We start from the raw sequence: 24,793 nt of genomic DNA on the forward strand, positions 1-24,793 counted from the left end.
CTGGATGGTTTTCAGAGATAGAGGAGAGGGGTTGAGGGGAGCTGAAGGGTGGGACTGGATGGTGTTCAGAGATAGATGGGAGGGGTTGAGGGGAGCTGAAGGACTGGATGGTTTTCAGAGATAGAGGAGAGGGGTTGAGGGGAGCTGAAGGACTGGATGGTGTTCAGAGATAGAGGAGAGGGGTTGAGGGGAGCTGAAGGACTGGATGGTTTTCAGAGATAGAGGAGAGGGGTTGAGGGGAGCTGTAGGGTGGGATTGGATGGTGTTCAGAGATAGAGGAGAGGGGTTGAGGGGAGCTGAAGGACTGGATGGTTTTCCGAGATAGAGGAGAGGGGTTGAGGGTAGCTGAAGGGTGGGACTGGATGGTTTTCAGAAATAGAGGAGAGGGGTTGAGGGGACCTGAAGGGTGGGACTCGATGGTGTTCAGAGATAGAGGAGAGGGGTTGAGGGGAGCTGAAAAAATGTGTCCGCAAAAATGTATACAATAGATATTATAATTAAAACATATATATATGTTGTTGTTCATTACTTTAATCCATTTAGAAGACGGGTGGAAGAACGAAAATATCTATCTGCGATATTAAAACTGATCTACCCCCTAAAAAATGTAAACACTTGAGAGTGGATGGCTATGAAGGATGGCAGAGGAGAGGAGGGAGAGATACAATGAGGGAAAAGGAATGGAGATGGAAGTAAGACTTTGGAATTAGAGAGGGATATGCAGAGAAGAGAAGAGAAGAAGAGAGAAGGAGAGAGGGATATGGAGAGGAGAAGAGAAGAGAAGAAGAGAGAAGGAGAGAGGGATATGGAGAGGAGAAGAGAAGAGGAGAGAGAAGGAGAGAGGGATACGGAGAGGAGAAGAGAGAAGGAGAGAGGGATACGGAGAGGAGAAGAGAAGAGGAGAGAGAAGGAGAGAGGGATACGGAGAGGAGAAGAGGAGAGAGGAGGATAGAGAAGGAGAGGAGAGAGGAGGAGAGAGAAGGAGAGAGGGATACAGAGAGGAGAAGAGGAGAGAGAAGGAGAGAGGGATATGGAGAGGAGAAGAGAAGAGGAGAGAGAAGGAGAGAGGGATACGGAGAGGAGAAGAGAGAAGGAGAGAGGGATACGGAGAGGAGAAGAGAAGAGGAGAGAGAAGGAGAGAGGGATACGGAGAGGAGAAGAGGAGAGAGGAGGATAGAGAAGGAGAGGAGAGAGGAGGAGAGAGAAGGAGAGAGGGATACAGAGAGGAGAAGAGGAGAGAGAAGGAGAGAGGGATATGGAGAGAGGGATACGGAGAGGAGAAGAGGAGAGAGAAGGAGAGAGGGATACAGAGAGGAGAAGAGAAGAGGAGACAGAAGGAGAGAGGGATACGGAGAGGAGAAGAGGAGACAGAAAGAGAGTGGGATACGGAGAGGAGAAGAGAAGAGGAGACAGAAGGAGAGAGGTATACGGAGAGGAGAAGAGAAGAGGAGACAGAAGGAGAGAGGGATACGGAGAGGAGAAGAGAAGAGGAGACAGAAGGAGAGAGGGATAAGGAGAGGAAAAGAGAGATAGGAATAAGAAAGTAAGAAAGGAATAACAGAGTTGAAAAAAAGCTGTAGAAGACAGGAAGAAAGAAAGAAAAGACAATGCAGGAGGAAAAGAAAACGGACCGTGGAAAGGCATACATGCCAGCTTGGCAGACAGGTGGATGGGTTGTTGGACAATGGGCACACAACCACAACTAACCTGGAACAGGAAGGTGTCTCCTTCCGTCAAGCCGGTGGTGCCAAAGTGTTTGTACCACACAGTGCCTTCATTCACATCCTGCTGAGTGAAGGAGGAGGTGGGGGTAGAGCTCCTGTCGTCGGGCGAGGGCTGCCAGCCTTCCAACGGGCCGTCGGCTGGCATTGGCACCAACAGCACTTCACCTGGAGGGAGGAGAGGGAGAAATAGAGAAGAGGGAGGGGATAGATGGGGGAGAGAATCAGGAAGGGAGAAATAGAGAAGAGGGAGGGGATGGATGGGGGAGAGAATCAGGAAGGGAGAAATAGAGAAGAGGGAGAGAATCAGGAAGGGAGAAATAGAAGTTAAGGGAGAGGGGAGGGAGAATCAGGAAAGGAGAGAGAGAAGTTAAGGGAGAGGGGAGAGAGAATCAGGAAAGGAGAGAGAGAAGTTAAGGGAGAGGGGAGGGAGAATCAGGAAGGGAGAGAGAGAAGTTAAGGGAGAGGGGAGAGAGAATCAGGAAAGGAGAGAGAGAAGTTAAGGGAGAGGGGAGGGAGAATCAGGAAAGGAGAGAGAAGTTAAGGGAGAGGGGAGGGAGAATCAGGAAAGGAGAGAGAGAAGTTAAGGGAGAGGGGAGGGAGAATCAGGAAAGGAGAGAGAGAAGTTAAGGGAGAGGGGAGGGAGAATCAGAAAGGGAGAGAGAGAAGTTAAGGAAGAGGGGAGAGAGAATCAGGAAAGGAGAGAGAGAAACTCCATTAAATTCATCAAAACAGGAACATTTTACATTTGGCTAGAAATTCAAAAGTAAATTATCTTAATTAACAAAGAAAAATGTCCTCCTGTGTGCTACCTATATCCGCCCACTAGAATCCCCAAACTTTAAATAAGACAGCTTCTCCATCCTGGAGGGGGAAATCAACCATTTCCAGGCCCAGGGACATGTACTAGTCTGTGGCAACCTAAATGCCAGAACCGGACAAGAACCTGACACCCTCAGCACACAGGGGGACAAACACCTACCTGGAGGTGACAGCATTCCTTCCCCGATATGCCCCCCTAGGCACAACTATGACAACATAACCAACAAAAACAGGTCACAACTCCTGCAGCTCTGTCGCACGCTGGGTATGTACATAGACAATGGTAGGCTTCGAGGGGACTCCTATGGTAGGTAAACCTAGAGCTCATCTCTTGGCAGTAGTGCTGTAGACTACATTATCACTGACCTCAACCCAGAGTCTCTCAGAGCGTTCACAGTCAGCCCACTGAAAACCCTATCAGACCACAGCAAAATCACAGTCTACTTGAACAGAGCAATACTCAATCATGAGGCATCAAAGCCAAAGGAGCTGAGTAATATTAAGAAATGCTATAGATGGAAGGAATGTCATTTGGAAAACAACCAAAACGCAATTAGGCAACAATTTAGACAATTTTGAACATTTCCTGGACAAAATGTTCCACTGTAATAGTGAAGGTATAAACTTGGCAGTAGAAAACCTAAACAGTATATTTGACCTCTCAGCTTCCCTATAAAATCTAAAAATCGCAAATAGAAAACCGAAGAAAATAAACAATGACAAATGGTTTGATAAAGAATGCAAAAATCTAATAAATAAATTGAGAAACCTGCCCAACCAAAAACATAGAGACCCAGAAAACCTGAGTCTACGACTTCACTACGGTGAATCACTACAACAATACAGAATTACACTACGGAAAAAGAAGGAACAGCAAGTTAGAAATCAGCTCAATGTAACTGAAGAATCCATAGACTCTAACCACTTCTGGGAAAATTAGAAAACACTAAACAACAACACAAAGAGTTATCTATCCAAAATGGAGATGTATGGCTAAACCACTTCTCCAACCTTTTTGGCTCTATAGCAGAGAACAAACAGCAAAAACATATACATGATCAAAAACACATCTTAGAATCTACTATTAAAGACTACCAGAACCCACTGGATTCTCCAATTATCTTGAATGAACGACAGGACAAAATACAAACCCTCCAACCCAAAAAGGCCTGTGGTGTTGATGGTATCCTTAATGAAATGATTAAATATACAGACAACAAATTCCAATTGGCTATACTAAAACTCTTCAACATCATCCTCAGCTGTCAGCTCTGGCATCTTCCCCAATATTTGGTGCCAAGGACTGACACCTTAATTGACAAACAAACAGACCAAAACAAAGGCAAAGTTCTTATCCTTTGTTGATTTCAAAAAAAGCCTTTGACTCAATTTGGCATGAGGGTCTGCTATACAAACTGATGGAAAGTAGTGTTGGGGTAAAAACATACGACATTATAAAATACATGTACACAAACAACAAGTGTGCGGTTAAAATAGTCAAAAAATACACACATTTCTCCCCACAGGGCTGTGGGGTGAGACAGGGATGCAGCTTAAGCCCCACCCTCTTCACCATATATATCAATGAATTGGCGCGGGCACTAGGACAAGTCTGCAGCACCCGGCCTAGAATCTGAAGTCAAATGTCTACTGTTTGCTGATGATCTGGTGATTCTGTCTCCAACCAAGGAGGGCCTACAGCAGCACCTAGATCTTCTGCACAGATTCTGTCAGACCTGGACCCTGACAGTAAATCTCAGTAAGACCAAAAAGGTCAATTTGCCAGGACCACAAATACAAATTCCATCTCGACACTGTTTCCCTGGAGCACACAAAAAACTATACATACCTTGGCCTAAACATCAGCGCCACAGTTAACTTCCACAAAGCTGTGAACGATCTGAGAGACAAGGCAAGAAGGGCATTCTATGCCATCAAAAGGAATATAAAATTCTACATACCAATTAGGATCTGGCAAAAAATACTTGAATCAGTTGTAGAACCCATTGCCCTTTATGGTTGTGAGGTCTGGGGTCCGCTCACCAACAAAGAATTCACAAAACACCAAATTGAGACTCTGCACGCAGAATTCTGCAAAAATATCCTCCGTGTACAACGTAGAACGTAGAACACCAAAACCCACTAATTATCAAAATCCAGAAAAGAGCCATTCAATTCTACAACAACTTAAAAGGAAGTGATTCCCAAACCTTCCATAACAAAGCCATCACCTACAGAGAGATGTTTGTAAGTCGCTCTGGATAAGAGCGTCTGCCAAATGACTTAAATGTAAATGTAAATGTAGATGAACTTGGAGAAGAGCCCCCCTCCCTAAGCAAGCTGGTCCTGGGGCTCTGTTCACAAACACAAACAGAGCCCCAAGGACAGCAACGCAATTAGACCCAACCCAAAAAGATAATTACTTGACACATTGAAAAGAATTAATAAAAAAAAACAGTGCAAACTAGAATGCTATTTGGCCCTAAACAGAGAGTACACAGCGGCAGAATACCTGACCACTGTGACTGACCATGACCATGGTAGAGACCATGACCATATAGGAGACACATATTTCCCTCACATTATACAGATTTATTTCCCCTTGTGTACTTTAACCATTTGCACATTGTTACAACACTGTATATGTCAGGATTTGGCCAGGGTTGTTCCGGGTTTTGGTCAGTAGATGTCCCCATTGTGCTTTTTGTCCCTATGTTTTTCCCTTGATCCCCATTTATTATTTGCACCTGTGTCTCGTTTCCCCTGATTGTATTTAAACCCTTTGTTTCCCTCAGTTCTGTGCTCTGTGTTTGTATGTTAGCACCCTGCCCTAGTGTTCTGTGTGCTCTTGTCGATTCCGGGTGAAGTTCTTGTGGTATTCTGTTTTTGTTTATTTTTTGGTGAGTTTCTTTTGAGGTCTTTTTGTGTTTTTCCTACCACCTTTTGGATTTGCCATTTTTTGTATTTTAGGATTTTTTCTTTATTAAATACACCGTCTTAAGTACTGCTGTGTCTGCCTCATCTTCTGGGTTCTGCTGACTATTCGTGGCTCAGTTGGTTAAGTGACTGTTTCTCACTCCGGAGACCCAGGTTCGAAACCGGGTCCTGACAGTATATAGACATAATATGACATCTGTAATGTCTTTATTCTTTTGGAACTTTTGGGAGTGTGATGTTTACTGTTCATTCTTATTGTTTATTTCACTCTTGTATATTATCTACTTCAATTGCTTTGGCAATGTTAACATATGTTTCCCATGCCAATAAAGCCCCTTGAATTGAATTGAATTGAGAGAAAGTAAGGGAGAGGGGAGAGAGAATCAGGAAGGGAGAGAGAGAGAGAGAGAGAGAGAGAAGGTAAGGGAGAGGGGAGAGAGAATCAGGAAGGGAGAGAGAGAGAGAGAAGGTAAGGGAGAGGGGAGAGAGAATCAGGAAGGAGAGAGAGAGAGAGAAGGTAAGGGAGAGGGGAGAGAGAATCAGGAAGGGAGAGAGAGAGAGAGAAGGTAAGGGAGAGGGGAGAGAGAATCAGGAAGGGAGAGAGAGAGAAGGTAAGGGAGAGGGGAGAGAGAATCAGGAAGGGAGAGAGAGAGAGAAGGTAAGGGAGAGGGGAGAGAGAATCAGGAAGGGAGAGAGAGAGACAGTAAGGGAGAGGGGAGAGAGAATCAGGAAGGGAGAGAGAGAGAAGGTAAGGGAGAGGGGAGAGAGAATCAGGAAGGCAGAGAGAGAGAAGGTAAGGGAGAGGGGAGAGAGAATCAGGAAGGGAGAGAGAGAGACAGTAAGGGAGAGGGGAGAGAGAATCAGGAAGGCAGAGAGAGAGAAGGTAAGGGAGAGGGGAGAGAGAATCAGGAAGGCAGAGAGAGAGAGAGAAGGTAAGGGAGAGGGGAGAGAGAATCAGGAAGGGAGAGAGAGAGAGAGAAGGTAAGGGAGAGGGGAGAGAGAATCAGGAAGGGAGAGAGAGAGAGAGAAGGTAAGGGAGAGGGGAGAGAGAATCAGGAAGGGAGAGAGAGAGAGAGAAGGTAAGGGAGAGGGGAGAGAGAATCAGGAAGGGAGAGAGAGAGAAGGTAAGGGAGAGGGGAGAGAGAATCAGGAAGGGAGAGAGAGAGAGAGAAGGTAAGGGAGAGGGGAGAGAGAATCAGGAAGGGAGAGAGAGAGAGAAGGTAAGGGAGAGGGGAGAGAGAATCAGGAAGGGAGAGAGAGAGAAGGTAAGGGAGAGGGGAGAGTAAATCAGGAAGGGAGAAAGAGAGGGTAATTCGATAATTAGGAGTTTGAGAGAGGTGTGGGAGGTAAAGGGAGAGTCAGAAAGACAAACTAACATCATCACCATCTTAACAGTGTGAGTAAGCAGAAACAGGAGCATGTTTGGGGGGGGGGAGGGGGGGTAAGGCCACATATCGTACCGTATTTGGGGCTTCCTTTGGAGCTCACTATGGTGTAAATTATCTGGTCATCGCTGGCACCCTGATACTCTGTCCTCAGATACCTCTTCCCCAACTGTACCATGCCTCCCTCTCTCACCCACGTGACGGGCACCGACAGAACACGAGGAGCCTGGGTAAGCTGTAAAAACACAAGATATGTAACAATTATTATTTATTTTCAATGGCAGATATTGTTTGAAAGTACTGTAACACAAATCAATTATTCAGCCTGAGGCCAAAACCATGGGGACGTCTGATTCATTATTCGCATCAGTGCAGGAAGTTGTCTCATCCTGCCAACCAACATGCACCATCCTCAACAATTCAAGGGGGGCATTTTTCTCTTAATTGAGTTAATGACCCAGCACAGGTGTTCTCAGGCCATCCGTGTGAATCACAACAGCATAGCAGCAGTAAGAAAAGTCCAGAGTCAGCTGTCAGCAGCAACAAAGAGAGACGAGGAGACAGACAGAGAGCTGCCGTTCCTCTGAGCAGCAACAGAGAGAGACAGAGAGCTGCCGTTCCTCTGAGCAGCAACAGAGACAGACAGAGAGCTGCTGTTCCTCTGAGCAGCAACAGAGACACACAGAGAGCTGCTGTTACTCTGAGCAGCAACAGAGAGAGACAGAGAGCTGCTGTTACTCTGAGCAGCAACAGAGACACACAGAGAGCTGCTGTTACTCTGAGCAGCAACAGAGAGAGACAGAGGGCTGCCGTTCCTCTGAGCAGCAACAGAGACAGACAGAGAGCTGCTGTTCCTCTGAGCAGCAACAGAGAGAGACAGAGAGCTGCTGTTCCTCTGAGCAGCAACAGAGAGAGACAGAGAGCTGCTGTTCCTCTGAGCAGCAACAGAGAGAGACAGAGAGCTGCCGTTCCTCTGAGCAGCAACAGAGAGAGACAGAGAGCTGCCGTTCCTCTGAGTAGCAACAGAGACAGACAGAGAGTAATGCTGACCAAAGAGAGAAGTCAGCTTGCATACCAAATGGAACCCTATTCCCTATACACTGAGTGTACTAAAAACAAAACTGATCCCTTATTTGATGGCACATGTTAAATCCACTTCAAATCAGTAAAGGGGAAGAGACAGGTTAAAGAAGGATTTTTAAGCCTTGAGACAATTGAGACATGGATTGTGTATGTGTGGCATTCAGAGGGTGAATGAGCAAGACAACATATTTAAGTGCCTTTGAAAGTGGTATGGTAGTAGGTGCCACCGGTTAGTGTGTGTGTCAAGAACCACAACGCTGCTGGGTTTTTCACACTCAACAGTTTCCAGTGTGTATCAATAACTGTCCACCACCTAAAGAACATCCAGCCAACATGACACAACTGTTGGAAGCATTGGAGTCAACATGGGCCAGCAACCCTGTGGAACGCTTTTCGACACCTTGTAGAGTCCATGTCCCAGACAAATTGAGGCTGTTCTGAGGGCAACTCAATATTAGGAAGGTGTTGCTAATGTTCTGTACACTCACTACTTTTGACCGGGGCCCATTGTCGAGGATAGGGTGCCATTTGGGATGAACCCAGAGTGCTTGGCCCTCTTCAGGGGGAAAGTCATCCGTCACCGTCTCATTAAATACTAATTACTCTCCAGCTCTCTCCATGATCCGTCTCTCAGGAGATCCTTTGTACCCGGCTAGGACAAGGCTTGACAGGGCTTGACAAGGCTAGGACAAGGCTTGACAGGGCTTGACAAGGCTAGGACAAGGCTTGACAAGGCTAGGACAAGGCTAGGACAAGGCTTGACAAGGCTTGACAAGGCTAGGACAAGGCTAGGACAAGGCTAGGACAAGGCTAGGACAAGGCTTGACAAGGCTAGGACAAGGCTAGGACAAGGCTTGACAAGGCTAGGACAAGGCTAGGACAAGGCTTGACAAGGCTAGACAAGGCTAGGACAAGGCTTGACAAGGCTAGGACAAGGCTAGGACAAGGCTTGACAAGGCTAGGACAAGGCTTGACAAGGCTAGGACAAGGCTAGGACAAGGCTTGACAAGGCTAGGACAAGGCATGACAAGGCTAGGACAAGGCTAGGACAAGGCTTGGACAAGGCTAGGACAAGGCTTGACAAGGCTAGGACAAGGCTTGACAAGGCTAGGACAAGGCTAGGACAAGGCTTGACAAGGCTAGGACAAGGCTAGGACAAGGCTTGACAAGGCTAGGACAAGGCTTGACAAGGCTTGACAAGGCTAGGACAAGGCTTGACAAGGCTAGGACAAGGCTAGGACAAGGCTAGGACAAGGCTTGACAAGGCTAGGACAAGGCTAGGACAAGGCTTGGACAAGGCTAGGACAAGGCTAGGACAAGGCTAGGACAAGGCTTGACAAGGCTAGGACAAGGCTAGGACAAGGCTTGACAAGGCTAGGACAAGGCTTGACAAGGCTAGGACAAGGCTAGGACAAGGCTTGACAAGGCTAGGACAAGGCTAGGACAAGGCTAGGACAAGGCTTGACAAGGCTAGGACAAGGCTAGGACAAGGCTAGGACAAGGCTAGGACAAGGCTTGACAAGGCTAGGACAAGGCTAGGACAAGGCTTGACAAGGCTAGGACAAGGCTTGACAAGGCTAGGACAAGGCTAGGACAAGGCTTGACAAGGCTAGGACAAGGCTTGACAAGGCTAGGACAAGGCTAGGACAAGGCTTGACAAGGCTAGGACAAGGCTAGGACAAGGCTAGGACAAGGCTTGACAAGGCTAGGACAAGGCTAGGACAAGGCTTGACAAGGCTAGGACAAGGCTAGGACAAGGCTTGACAAGGCTAGGACAAGGCTTGACAAGGCTAGGACAAGGCTAGGACAAGGCTTGACAAGGCTAGGACAAGGCTTGACAAGGCTTGACAAGGCTAGGACAAGGCTTGACAAGGCTAGTACAAGGCTAGGACAAGGCTAGGACAAGGCTAGGACAAGGCTTGACAAGGCTAGGACAAGGCTAGGACAAGGCTAGGACAAGGCTAGGACAAGGCTTGACAAGGCTAGGACAAGGCTAGGACAAGGCTAGGACAAGGCTTGACAAGGCTAGGACAAGGCTAGGACAAGGCTTGACAAGGCTAGGACAAGGCTAGGACAAGGCTTGACAAGGCTAGGACAAGGCTTGACAAGGCTAGGACAAGGCTAGGACAAGGCTTGACAAGGCTAGGACAAGGCTTGACAAGGCTTGACAAGGCTAGGACAAGGCTTGACAAGGCTAGGACAAGGCTAGGACAAGGCTTGACAAGGCTTGACAAGGCTCGGCACCGATGCCGACTGGGTCGGGTGGGGAACAGTTGGAGAGGGAGCTTTTGATGATGGCAGTATTTTGCGTTTTGCCTAAAAAACCCTGAGAGAGATCAACCAACTGTACTCGGAGTCTGCTGTTGCACAGGGTAGCATCTCAAAAACGTCTACAGTGGTTCACTTGGTAACCTCTCCTTTGTCTACACAGATGTAAGAAAAACTAAACATGGAGGACGCTATGCTAACAGCTGTCAGGTTCACATCAGCAGATGAAGGGAAGGGAGCGAGGAGAAAAAGAGTGGTTTGAATAGACTTTTTATTTTATTTTACTTTTTAAATAAGTGCATTATAAATCTTCAACTTAAGTTAAGGACATTCTATGAGCATTATATCTAGTGTCTATCTTCAGTCATATACCAGTACACTGCTTGACAGAGTGCAGAATCAGGTGTTACAACCGGTGAATATGTGATGTATGTGAGGGAGAAAGGGATGGAAGGAGTGATATTGATTTACAGAGTGAAACAAATAAAAGAAGTAGAGAAGAGGGGGAGTAGGGGAGGAGAGGAGGAAAGGTGTGTGTGTGTGTGTGTGTGTGGTGTGTGTGTGTGTGTGTGTGTGTGATTGTGTGTGTCAAGGTGAACATACTCCTATAGGCTAGGCTATATTTATTACTCCTCATATTAAGCACGTTACTTCTCTTTCCAACAGGACTACAGGTTACCTGGCTGACATGAAAATGAATCACTGGAAAATCGTCTTCAATTCGCAATTTTTAAGTGCATAAGACGACATGTATTTTACACACAGTCCACTCTAAATCACAGATACAGTGAAATGTTTGCACACACCTACTCATCAAGTGTTTTTCTTTATTCTGAACTATATAATGACTTTTTTTTATACCAAGAGCGTGCAAATCTGTCATCGAGGAAAAGGGTGGCTACTTTGAAGAATCGCAAAATGTTAAATATTTCTAAAATAAAATATAAACACTTTTTTTTTGGTTACGACATGATTCCATATGTGTTATTATAAACTGGCCAAATAACTTCTTAAAATGAAGCACGTTATTTTGCTTTACCAACCCGGTGTAGAGCCTACCTGGCATGCATAGGGGGTGAGTGAGTTTCGTGCTTGGGGAAGATCATTTTTACATAAAAAAATGCACCTTTAGAATAAAGCATTATAATCACATTTTGTGGTCACTTTTGAGAACAGTGTTTTTCCCTCGAATTAATTGCATTTTTATCTCAACAACATACTGCTATATCCTACTGCTATAGCCTACTGCTATAGCCTACTGCTTTAACCTACTGCTATAGCCTACTGCTATAACCTACTGCTATAGCCTACTGCTATAGCCTACTGCTAAGCCTACTGCTATAGCCTACTGCTTTAACCTACTGCTATAGCCTACTGCTATAACCTACTGCTATAGCCTACTGCTATAGCCTACTGCTATAGCCTACTGCTATAACCTACTGCTATAACCTACTGCTATAGCCTACTGCTATAACCTACTGCTATAGCCTACTGCTATAGCCTACTGCTATAGCCTACTGCTATAACCTACTGCTATACCCTACTGCTATAGCCTACTGCTATAGCCTACTGCTATAACCTACTGATATAACCTACTGCTATAGTCTACTGTTATAGCCTACTGCTATAACCTACTGCTATAGCCTACTGCTATAACCTACTGCTATAACCTACTGCTATAACCTACTGCTATAGCCTACTGCTATAGCCTACTGCTATAGCCTACTGCTGCACGTATAATGTGAAGAAACAGCCCAATAGTTGATCGACATTTTAACCTAAACGTTCTCATCTGTTGCATCAGCTCCATTGATTTTAAAAGTGTTTTTGATGTGAGTTGTTGGGTTCATTTGGGATTTATCACATCCCACAACTGCCCCAGATTATGTTTGGAATATTTAGAGATGGTTTGGGGACGCCTTACTGCCTAAGGACCTGGACAGGTCGCCGTAATAGAACGAAACCATGAATTCCGCTCTGCTTCAGAGAATTATACAGGAGAATGTCAGAACATCAGTCTGTGAACTGAAGCCGAAGTGCAGTTGGGTCACGCAGCAAGACAACGATCCAAAACACACAACCACGTCTACATGAAAATGGCTAAAAAAAAAAGCAACCCATTTGAAGCTTTGGATTGGCTTAGTCAAAGTCCAGACCTAATCCCAATTGAGATGTTGTGGCAGGACTTGAAATGAGCAGTTCAGACTTGAAAACCCATAAATGTTGCTTGGGTCCAGCAGTTCTGCATGGAAGAGTTACTGGTAAACAGTCTCTCCACAGCGACGTGAGAGACTGATCAACAACTACAGGAAGTGTTTGGTTGGAGTCAATGCAGCTAAAAGGAGGCACAACCAGTTATTGAGTATAAGGGGGCAAGTACTTTTTCACACGGGGGCATTGGATGTTGCATAACTTTGTTTATGAAATATGAAAAGTGTTTGCATTCACTCGCGTGAAACAGCATTCAACATGATATGATCTGACAGTCATGCAAAAAGCATACAATCCTTCCTTCCTTCCTTCCTTTCTCTCTTTCTCTCTTTCTCTCTTTCTCCCTCCCTCCCTCCCTCCCTCCCTCGTACCTTCTGAGTAATGCTGATCTGCATTAGAATGTTCTGGTAGCTGTTTCCATCGTTGACCTGTAGCAGCATCCTGTCCCGTTGCCCCGGCGACCCATCATGGACATACTGCACCTGTTCCCGTGACAACTCCTCCATCTTGAACTGGCTCAGCGCCAGGTCGCCATTGAGACGGGTCAGGCGGCCATGTTGGGGCGGGTCCAGAACCATGACCAGGACATCCTGCGAGGAAGGGGATGTTTAGACACACACACACACATACACACACACACACATACACACACACACACACACACACACACACACCTGAGGGTTGTCTGGGTCGTCGATCTGAAGCACGGCCTTGGAGATGATCGCCGTCTCCCCTCCGCCCACCAGCAAAGGATTGTTGGTAAGAATCTGTGGGGGCTGTGTGACAGGGGAGGGAAGCAGAGTTACAATTCACTGATTTAGACTTTTAGAAAGCGTTACTCATTGTTCTTTTAGATAACAAAGAGATTGTCCCTAACACAGGAGTAAAAACATTTCTGGACTTGATAGTTGAAATGGGAGAAGGGCTGCACAAAAAAATGCAACCAGAATTAGGTAGAGAAAGAGGTGAACTCTGTCTCTGTCGTACTCAACTGTAAAACTGAGTTAGATAAGGAACGGCAGAACATCACCAGCAACAGAATTGGCCCCGATTCTAAAACAAAGGCCAACATTTCGACACTATATTGGAGATGGTGAAACCGGAGGGATGGCTGAACTATCCTACTGTTACGAGAAACACTTCTGATCACTATCTGTCTGACATTCAAAGGCCATACTTGAAATGACAGTGAAATGTGGTCGTTTTCCCATAGTAAACATAGTTGATTGCACTATTAAATCCCACTGGATAAGTGTCTGCTAAATTACTCAAATGTAAAAGTAAATATTTCCACAGTGGTGAAACATGGCCAATCCTCTGTCAGCTGTCAGCCTGGCTGTTGATATAACAGAACACAAGGTGAAGCTATTATCCCTACTTAAGAAAAGGCTACCTGAGCTGTTACACGATGGCAACAGCGTTGAAGTTGACGTACAGCGGGTTTAAGTAGTGATCTCTCTCTCTCATTTAGCGAGTGAGCGTCAGAGTGGAAGACCGCCTACTAGGAGGTGAGTTATATGAAACGTTTCTCACTGTGCTGTATCTATGTGTTAGGTACAGTCAGGCACATCTACAATAAGGCGCCAACTCCAACAGCAGTCACTCATTTAAATTGGCCTCAGCCAAACTGCCGAACATTTATCAGGAGTGAATTAATCCCATTTCCAGACTGATGGACGTGTCCTTCGTAAGCCGCTACGGAAAGACAGGGAGAAAACTCACGACGCATTGGCTTAATCGTCCAACCAATCATCTCCCACAGCACATTCCCCCCCCGTACGATAGCATACCACAACAACAGATCCACGCCTCGCAGTCATGGGATTCTCTACATTTAAAGGCCTAGTGCAGTCCAAAAACTTGATTTATCTGTGTTTTATATTTTCACACTATGAGGTTGGAATTACATTGTGAAATTGTGAATCCCCTTTTTAGTGTAAGAGCTGTTTTGTTAAGACTGTTTTGTTTTGGTGGGATGAAGTTTTGAATTGCATAATCTCAGTTAACCCAGTACGAACCCAGTAAGTTCTGGGCCCATATGTGTTAAGAGAAGAGATAGATTGAGGACCGGACCCAGAACAAAGAGCTCCATCTTTTTGCAAGTTACAGGCAAGTCTATGGTCTAAATGTGCCCTCCCTTCCTGAAATTCTGATTGGTCCAGAGCACCAGAACTAATGCTGCTCGTTATATCATGACATATCTATGGTACCATTATGTTGACGTTGTCTGTTCACAACAGATTAAGGTATTAGTTAATAGGCAAAGAGAGTTTCAAACCTCTTTGTTTGAAGGTTACATATCCCTCCCATTAGGCTCCTCCCATTAGGCTCCTCCCATTCGGCTCCTCCCATTCGGCGCCTCCCATTCGGCGCCTCCCATTAGGCTCCTCCCACCAGGCTCCCCTGTCAGGCTCCTCCCATTAGGCTCCCCCAGTAGGCTCCTCCCATCAGGCTCCTCCCATTATGCTCCCCCGTCAGGCTCCTCCCATTAGGCTCCTCCCATTAGGCTCTCCCAGTAGGCTCCTCCCAGTAGGCTCCTCCCATTGGGCTCCTCACCCAGACCACCCCCAGACAGCCCAAGCAAAATTATCGCTTGTGAAATTGTTCTTGGCTAAGAAGTTATTTTTGTTCCTTCTTGACCATTTCAATTGAAAACAATCACAGTAAGGTATTACTTGTTACCCAGAAATGATTTGATATTGAGATAAAAACGTCTGAATTGGACCTTTTACTAGACAGATACTTTACTCAGTAAGGTCACTCCCACTGGGGCCAAATTTAAATGCATAATGTATCAGCCTTTTATGCGCTGTGTGTAATAGCCTGATACACAGTGGTGTAAAGTACTTAAGTAAAAATACTTTATAGTACTACTTAAGTAGTTTTATGGGGTGTATCTGTACTTTACTTTATTATTTATATTTTGGACAACTTTGACTTTTACTTCACTACATTCCTTCAGAAAAGATTGTATTTTTTACTCAATACATTTTCCTTGACATCCAAAAGTACTCGTTAAGTTTGAATGATTAGCAGGACAGGAACATTGTCCATTTCACGCACTTATCAACAGAACATCCCTGGTCATCCCTACTGCCTCTGATCTGGTGGACTCACTAAACAGAGAACATCCCTGGTCATCCCTACTGCCTCTGATCTGGAGGACTCACTAAACAGAGAACATACCAGGTCACCACTACTGCCTCTGATCTGGAGGACTCACTAAACAGAGAACATCCCTGGCCATCCCTACTGCCTCTGATCTGGTGGACTCACTAAACAGAGAACATCCCTGGTCACCACTACTGCCTCTGATCTGGTGGACTCACTAAACAGAGAACATCCCTGGTCATCCCTACTGCCTCTGATCTGGTGGACTCACTAAACAGAGAACATCCCTGGTCATCCCTACTGCCTCTGATCTGGTGGACTCACTAAACAGAGAACATCCCTGGTCATCCCTACTGCCTCTGATCTGGAGGACTCACTAAACAGAGAACATCCCTGGTCATCCCTACTGCCTCTGATCTGGTGGACTCACTAAACAAAGAACATACCTGGTCATCCCTACTGCCTCTGATCTGGTGGACTCACTAAACAGAGAACATCCCTGGTCATCCCTACTGCCTCTGATCTGGTGGACTCACTAAACAGAGAACATCCCTGGTCATCCCTACTGCCTCTGATCTGGTGGACTCACTAAACAGAGAACATCCCTGGTCATCCCTACTGCCTCTGATCTGGTGGACTCACTAAACAGAGAACATCCCTGGTCATCCCTACTGCCTCTGATCTGGTGGACTCACTAAACAGAGAACATCCCTGGTCATCCCTACTGCCTCTGATCTGGTGGACTCACTAAACAGAGAACATCCCTGGTCATCCCTGCTGCCTCTGATCTGGAGGACTCACTAAACAGAGAACATCCCTGGTCATCCCTACTGCCTCTGATCTGGAATACTCACTAAACAGAGAACATCCCTGGACATCCCTACTGCCTCTGATCTGGGGGACTCACTAAACAGAGAACATCCCTGGTCATCCCTATTACCTCTGATCTGGAGGACTCACTAAACAGAGACCCTCCCTGGTCATCCCTACTGCCTCTGATCTGGAGGACTCACTAAACAGAGAACATCCCTGGTCATCCCTACTGCCTCTGATCTGGAGGACTCACTAAACAGAGACCCTCCCTGGTCATCCCTACTGCCTCTGATGTGATGGACTCACTATACATACATGCTTTGTTTGTACATGATGCCTGAATACTGGAGTGTGCCCCTGGCTATCTGTACATTTAAAAAACAAGACAATTGTGTTGTCTAGTTTGCAACACTGCCCTATCCCATCTGGACAAGAGGATTACCTATGTAAGAATGGTTTTCATCGACTACAGCTCAGCATTCAACACCATCGTACCCTCCAAGCTCCTCATTAAGCTGGAGGTCCTGGGTCTGAACCCATCCCCTGTGCAAATGGGTCCTGGACTTCCTGACGGCTACCCCCAGGTGGTGAGGGTAGGAAACATCACCTCCACTTCGCTGACCCTCAACACTGGGGCCCCACAAGGGTGCGTGCTCAGCCTCGTCCTGTACTCCCTGTTCACCTACGACTGCGTGGCCATGCACGCCTCCAACTCAATCATCAAGTTTGCAGTAGGCTTGATTACCAACAACGACCAGACGTCCTACAGGGAGGAGGTGAGTGTGGTGTCAGAAAAACAACCTCTCACTCAACGTCAACAAAACAAAGGAGATGATCGTGGACTTCAGGAACCAGCAGAAGGAGCACCCCTCTATCCACATAAAAGGGACAGCAGTGGAGAACGTGGAAAGTTTTAAGTTCCTGGGCGTACACATCACAGAAAAACTGAAAGGGTGGTGAAGAAGGCGCCACAGTGCCACCTCAGGAGGCTGAAGAAATGTGGCTTGTCACCTAAAACCCTGACAAACTTTTACAGATGCACAATTGAGAGCATTCTGTCGGGCCGTATCACCGCCTGGTACGGAAACTGCACTGCCCTCAATCGCAAGGCTCTCCAGAGGGTAGTGAGGTTGACACAGCGCATCACCGGGGGCAAACTACCTGCCCTCCATGATACCTACAGCACCCGATGTCACAGGAAGGCCAAATTGTTAGATTACTTGGTAGATATTACTGCACTGTCAGCTAACCATGTGTATTTCTTTTTTTTGACCTGTATTTAACTAGGCAAGTCAGTTAAGAACAAATTCTTATTTTCAATGACGGCCTAGGAACAGTGGGTTAACTGCTTGTTCAGGGGCAGAACGGCAGCTTTGTACCTTGTCAGCTCGGGGATTTGAACTTGTTACTAGTCCAACGCTCTAACCACTAGGCTACTCTGCGGCCCCGTGACCAATACAATTTTTGATTTGATTAGATTTTTAAATTAAGAAATTTAAATGATTTATACATTTACTTTTGATACTTAAATATACTTTAAACCAAATACTTTTAGACTTTTACTCAAGTAGTATTTTACTGGGTGACTTTCACTTTTACTTGAGTAACTTTCTATAAAGGTATCTGTACTTTTACTCAAGTATGACTTTTTCCACCACTGATGTTATATGCTGTCTTTAATAGCCTGGTATATACTGTGTGCTATAGCCTGGTGTATACTGTGTACTATAGCCTGGTGTATACTGTGTACTATAGCCTGGTGTATACTGTGTACTATAGCCTGGTGTATACTGTGTACTATAGCCTGGTGTATACTGTGTACTGTAGCCTGGTGTATACTGTGTACTATAGCCTGGTGTATACTGTGTACTATAGCCTGGTGTATACTGTGTACTGTAGCCTGGTGTATACTGTGTACTATAGCCTAGTGTATACTGTGTACTATAGTCTGGGGATGAGGTAAGGAATGAATACATCACAAATCACATGTTTACCGTTGCCCCTTCAGACCAGAGTGGTGTAATATCATGTTAAATCATGTTTACCGTTGCCCCTTCAGACCAGAGTGGTGTAATACCATATTAAATCATGTTTACCGTTGCCCCTTCAGACCAGAGTGGTGTAATACCATGTTAAATAATGTTTACCGTTGCCCCTTCAGACCAGAGTGGTGTAATATCATGTTAAATCATGTTTACTGTTGCCCCTTCAGACCAGAGTGGTGTAATACCCTGTTAAATCATGTTTACCGTTGCCCCTTCAGACCAGAGTGGTGTAATACCATGTTAAATCATGTTTACTGTTGCCCTTTCAGACCAGAGTGGTGTAATACCATGTTAAATCATGTATACGGTTACCTCGAGATTCAGACCCAGAGAGCTCTGGTCTTTGCAATTCACTCCGGCCGTCATTGCAAGTAAGAATCTGTTATTAACTGACTTGCCTAGTTAAATAAAGATTAAATAAATAAATATGTTTTATTTTTAAATGTATACACACACACACCTTGTTGTGGCTGGGGAGTCATGCCAAGCTGCAGAGCTTGGGGTGAAACAGCAGCATTGGACACGGCTGGTTGCAAACTGACTATGGGTGCCTCCTACTGCATGCCACAACATGCTAGCATGCTAAGCGCTAAGCTACAATCCGACAATCATTTAGAAATCCCCTCTGAAACATGCGAGGAGGGCAAGGCTAACCTTCCTCTGTGTTTATGAATGAGGCAGGGCAGGGTTGCTCTGGTTATGAACGAGGCAGGGCAAGGTTCATATTTGGGCAACCAAGGCACTTATTGTAGGTGTCAATACAATTGTTTGTGTGTTGTATATTGTACCTGCATCGACACTGCCTGGACCTGAATGGTCTCTGGTTGGGAAAAGAGCTGGGGGTCAGCTACACGCAGGGTGAACTGTCCACTCCTGGAACAATACAATGACACAATACATACACACATTAGATACAGAAAGAGAGAGAGAGAGAGAGAGAGAGAGAGAGAGAGAGAGAGAAAGAGAGATAAAGAGAGAGAGAGAGAGAGAGAGAGAGAGAGAGAGAGAGAGACAAAGAGAGAGACAGAGGGAAACAAAGGGAGATAGACAGAGAGGCAGCGAGAGAGAGAGAGAGAGACAGCGAGACAGCAAGAGAGAGAGAGAGAGAGAGAGAGAGAGAGAGAGAGAGAGAGAGAGAGAGACAGCGAGAGACAGCGAGAGAGAGAGAGAGAGAGAGAAATGGAGAGGGAGACAAAGAGAGAGAGAGAAATGGAGAGGGAGACAAAGAGACAGCGAGAGAGACAGAGGGAAACAAAGGGAGATAGACAGAGAGAGACAGCGAGAGAGAGAGAGAGAGAGAGAGAGAGAGAGAGTGAGAGACAGAGAGAAAGAGACAGAGACAGAGAGAAATGGAGAGAGAGAGAGGGAGAGAGACTTCTGTATGTGTAATGTTTACTGTTAATTTTTATTGTTTAGTTCACTTTTGTATAATATCTACCTCACCTGCTTTGGCAATGTTAACACGTGTTTCCCATGCCAATAAAGCCCCATGAATTGAATTTAATTGATATAAATGGAGAGGGAGACAGAGAGAGACAGCAAGAGAGACAGAGAAACAGAGAGAGAGAGACAGATAAATGGAGAGGGAGACAGAGACAGAGAGAGAGAGAGAGAGAGAGAGAGAGAGAGAGAGAGAGAGAGAGAGAGAGAAAGAGAGAGAGGGAAACAGAGAGAGAGAGACAGATAAATGGAGAGGGAGACAGAGACAGAGAGAGAGAGAGAGAGAGAGAGAGAGAGAGAGAGAGAGAGAGAGAGAGAGAAAGAGAGAGAGGGAAACAGAGAGAGAGAGAGAGAGAGGGGAAAAAATAAAGGAAGAAACATATATTGAGATTGAGACACATTTCTTTCTCAGTATACTCACTTGGCCTGGTCCTTGTCGTGAGTGAAGCGGACCTGTCTGCTCTGTAGCTGTGCCCAGGAGAAGGTGTCATCTCGGGACATCTCTATCTCCCTGCCCCCCTCTAGGACAACCATACGGCCTGTAGCAGGGGGCTGCAGCAGCTGGAAAACCAAGCTCTCTGGAGGGCTGGCAGGTCAAAATTCAATCAAAATCATTTGATAAATATCACAAATCATACTTTTAGCAGAGAGAAGGGTGGGGTAAATTTAGTTCAGTCTCCTACCTGTCTTGATCCTGGGCAGAGAGTATGGTTGAGTCCAGGGGTTTAGTCCCTCCAATTGGTACCAGCAGAGAGCTACTGATATGCAGGGTTGGGGGCTGGCTGTTAGCTGGATGGAGGGAGGTAATGAATAAGGAGAGAGTTAGGGAGGGGGAGGGAGGGGGGGAGGGGGAAAGAGCAAGAAAGAGAGGGATGGTAGAAGAGGGAGGAAGAAAAGGAGAGAGGGAGATCAGAGTCCCGAGTGTCCTACGATAAGGTTACAATGAATTAATAAATGTTCTGTCACATTATTGGTGTACCCCAGGGCTCTGCACTAGGTCCTCTTTAATTCGGAAAAAGTTTGACGTTTTGGTGACTGAATTTTCGGTTCGTTTCGGTAGCCAAATGTGATGTACAAAACGGAGTGATTTCTCCTACACAAAGATTCTTTCAGGAAAAACTGAACATTTGGTATGTAACTGAGAGTCTCCTCATTGAAAACATCCGAAGCTCTTCAAAGGTAAATGATTTTATTTATCTGGTTTTTGTGAAAATGTTGCGTGCTAAATGCTACTCAAAATGCTAAGCTAGCTTAGCATACTCTTACACAAATTAGTGATTTGCTATGGTTCAAAAGCATATTTTGAAAATCTGAGATGACAGGGAGGTTGAGAGGTTAACCTCTTACACTTATGGTGGCGCTATTTCATTTTTGGAAGAAAAACGTTCCCGTTTTAAACAAGATATTTTGTCACAAAAAGATGCTCGACTATGCATATAATTGCTACTGTTCGAAAGAAAACACTCTGACGTGTCCAGAAATACAAATATCTTCTCTGTGCGTGCCCTTTAACGTGAGCTTCAGGCAAAACCAAGATGACTTGGCATCCAGGAAATGACAAGGATTTTTGAGGCTCTGTCTTTCATGATCTCCTTATATGGCTGTGAACGCAAGAGGAATGAGTCTGCCCTTTCTGTCGTTTCCCCAAGGTGTCTGCAGCATTGTGACGTATTTGTAGGCAGAAAGTTGGAAGATTGACCATAAGAGACCACATTTACCACGTGTCCGCCCGGTGTCCTGCGCCGAAATTGGTGCGCAAAAGTCACCTGCCAGTATTTTTCCATGGGGCACAGAGAGAGAAGCAAGCTTCCATGAACTGCATGTCAATGAAGAGATATGTGAAAAAACACCTTGAGGATTGATTCCAAACAACGTTTGCCATGTTTCGGTCGATATTATGTAGTTAATCCGGAAAAAGTTTCACGTTGTAGGTGACTGCATTTTCGGTTCGTTTCGGTAGCCAGGCGCAATGTAGAAAACGGAACGATTTCTCCTACACACAGACGCTTTCAGGAAACACTGCGCATTTGGTATGTGGCTGGGAGTCTCCTCATTGAAAACATCAGAAGCTCTTCAAAGGTAAATGATTTTATTTATTTGGTTATCTGGCTTTTGTGAAAATGTTGCGTGCTACATGCTACACAAAATGCTATGCTAGCTTTGCATACTCTTACACAAATTAGTCAATTTCTATGGTTCAAAAGCATATTTTGAAAATCTGAGATGACAGTGTTGTTAAGAAAAGGCTAAGCTTGAGAGCAAACGCATTATTTTAATTTTATTTGCGATTTTCAGAAATCGTTAACGTTGCGTTATGCTAATGAGCCTGAGGCTTAGTCACAATCCCGGATCCGGGATGGGGAGTTTCAAGAGGTTAAGAAAAGGCTAAGCTTGAGAGCAGGCACATTATTTTCATTTTATTTGCGATTTTCAGAAATCGTTAATGTTGCGTTATGCTAATGAGCCTGAGGCTTTATTCACGATCCCGGATCTGGGATGGGGAGTATCAAGAGGTTTAATATCTCACTATTGGTGTCCCCCAGGGTTCTGTACTAGGTCCTCTTTAATGTCTCACTACTGGTGTCGCTCAAGGCTCTGTCCTAGATCTTCTTTAATGTCTCACTATTGGTGTTCCCAGGGCTCTGTACTAGGTCCCCTTAACCTGTTGGTACTAGGGGGTAGTATATTCATTTTTGGAAAAATAACATTCCTAAATTAAACGGTATATTTTGTCAGGACAAGATGCTAGAATATGCACATAATTGACAGCTTAGGATAGAAAACACTCTAAAGTTTCCAAAACTGTAAAAATATTGTTGGTGAGTATAACAGACCTGATGTTACAGGCGAAAGCCTGAGAAAAATCCAATCCGGAAGTGACTCATCTTTTGAAAGCCCTGCGTTCCGATGCGTCCCTATTGAGCTGTGAATGCCCTATCAACCAGATTACGCTTTCTACGTATTCCCCAAGGTGTCTACAGCATTGTGACGTAGTTTTACGCATTTATGTTGAAGAATACCCGTAGGCGGCTTCATTGTGAAGTGGTCACCTGATGCTCCCAGAGAAATGATTGCATAAAATACAGAGGTAGCCATTATTCCAATCGCTTCTACTGAGAAACCAATTGTCCCGGTTGATATATTATTGAATCGATATTTGAAAAACACCTTGAGGATTGATGATAAACAACGTTTGCCATGTTTCTGTCGATATTATCGAGCTAATTTGAAATATTTTTCAGGGTCGATTACCGGTCGATTTCTCAGCCAAACGTGAAGAACAAACGGAGCTATTTCGCCTACAAAAATAATATTTTGGGAAAAAATTTACTTTGGCTATCTACCTGGGAGTTTCTTCAGTTCATCAAATGTAAACGATTTAATTTGATTGCTTTTCTGATTTTCGTGACAAGGTTGCCTGCAAACCTTGCAAGGCATAATGCTATGCTAGGGTATTGATAAACTTACACAAATACTTGTCTAGCTTTGGCTGTAAAGCATTTAAGTTAAGAACAAATTCTTATTTTTAATGACGGCCTAGGAACAGTGGGTTAACTGCCTGTTCAGGGGAAGAATGACAGATTTGTACCTTGTCAGCTTGGGGGTTTGAACTTGCAACCTTCCGGTTACTAGTCCAACGCTCTAACCACTAGACTACTCTGCCGCCCCAAGGTCTCCTTAAATGTCTCACTACTGATGTCACCCAGGGCTCTGTACTATGTCCTCTTTAATGAACAGACATTGGTTGAGAACTATGAAACACGCCCTTCTCTCCCCCAATACAAAAGCCCGTTGATGGAAGTCAACCTTAGTTCCTGATGACGTGAGAACTGGAGTCGATACATTTAAAAGGGCTAATTTCAATGTGGAGGTGATGATCACCACGCTGGAATGATGAATTTCGACTAGACCTACCAGAATACAGCACTAGCTGAGTATGGCAACTTGTTATGAACTACGAATGATTATTCACTAAAGAAGTTATACATCCTAGACATCGAGTTATCAGCTGCAGCTGTAAACGTACTTGGCCTAGAAAAGGACAGACAATCTTCTAAGAACGACAGGGTACTTCAACGTATCCGCTCTACAACACTTCGACCAGAAATATTCTTCAAAGGACAATGGCGATTTCTGCTGGGTAAACCAGTCTTCCATCTTCGACCCATCTTTCGAAGTGCAGCGCAGAGTAAATATATATATATTTTTCCTTTTCTGAATGTCCGGTTATTAGAATGCATAAGATTCTGTATTTATGGTAGCATAGCTTCTCAAGGTCCGATAGAGATTCAGTCCCTTTGTCCCTCAGTCTTCCGGCTCTTTCATTCAAACCCAACCCCCTTCCTTTGTGTAACCAGCCGTCATATCGGGTTAACCCACTTGGGGCTTTTCATGACATGATTAGTAATCGATGTGTGATCTATCCTATGTATATAGACAGATTCTCGATTGGATTCAGGTCTGGACTTTGACTTGGCCATTCTAACACCTGGATATGTTTATTTTTGAACCATTCCATTGTAGATTTTGCTTTATGTTTTGGATCATTGTCTTGTTGGAAGACAAATCTCCGTCCCAGTCTCAGGTCTTTTGCAGACTCCATCAGGTTTTCTTCCAGAATGGTCCTGTATTTGGCTCCATCCATCTTCCCATCAATTTTAACCATCTTCCCTGTCCCTGCTGAAGAAAAGCAGGCCCAAACCATGATGCTACCACCACCATGTTTGATAGTGGGAATAATGTGTTCAGGGTGATGAGCTGTGTTGCTTTTACGCCAAACATGACGTTTTGCATTGTTGCCAAAAAGTTCAATTTTGGTTTCATCTGACCAGAGCACCTTTTTCCACATGTTTGGTGTGTCTCCCAGGTGGCTTGTGGCAAACTTTAAACGTCACTTTTTATGGATATCTTTAAGAAATGGCTTTCTTCTTGCCACTCTTTCATAAAGGCCAGATTT

General features: G+C 45.1%; 1 protein-coding gene across 1 annotated transcript in view; it reads right to left on the minus strand.

Annotated features, from left to right (window-relative positions):
• LOC135513727 (extracellular matrix organizing protein FRAS1-like) overlaps positions 1-24,793 on the minus strand; it is a 400,333-nt gene that overhangs the window by 113,127 nt on the left and 262,413 nt on the right. Inside the window, exons 27-33 of the mRNA XM_064936617.1 lie at positions 20,520-20,625; positions 20,258-20,422; positions 19,185-19,269; positions 13,102-13,203; positions 12,799-13,017; positions 6,941-7,100; positions 1,708-1,889 (exon numbers count right to left, since the gene is read on the minus strand). Coding sequence (XP_064792689.1) covers positions 1,708-1,889; positions 6,941-7,100; positions 12,799-13,017; positions 13,102-13,203; positions 19,185-19,269; positions 20,258-20,422; positions 20,520-20,625 — 1,019 coding nt within the window. The remainder of the gene's footprint in view (positions 1-1,707; positions 1,890-6,940; positions 7,101-12,798; positions 13,018-13,101; positions 13,204-19,184; positions 19,270-20,257; positions 20,423-20,519; positions 20,626-24,793) is intronic.

The sequence above is a fragment of the Oncorhynchus masou genome, chromosome 25, assembly GCF_036934945.1.
Source record: "Oncorhynchus masou masou isolate Uvic2021 chromosome 25, UVic_Omas_1.1, whole genome shotgun sequence".
Taxonomy (NCBI): domain Eukaryota; kingdom Metazoa; phylum Chordata; class Actinopteri; order Salmoniformes; family Salmonidae; genus Oncorhynchus; species Oncorhynchus masou.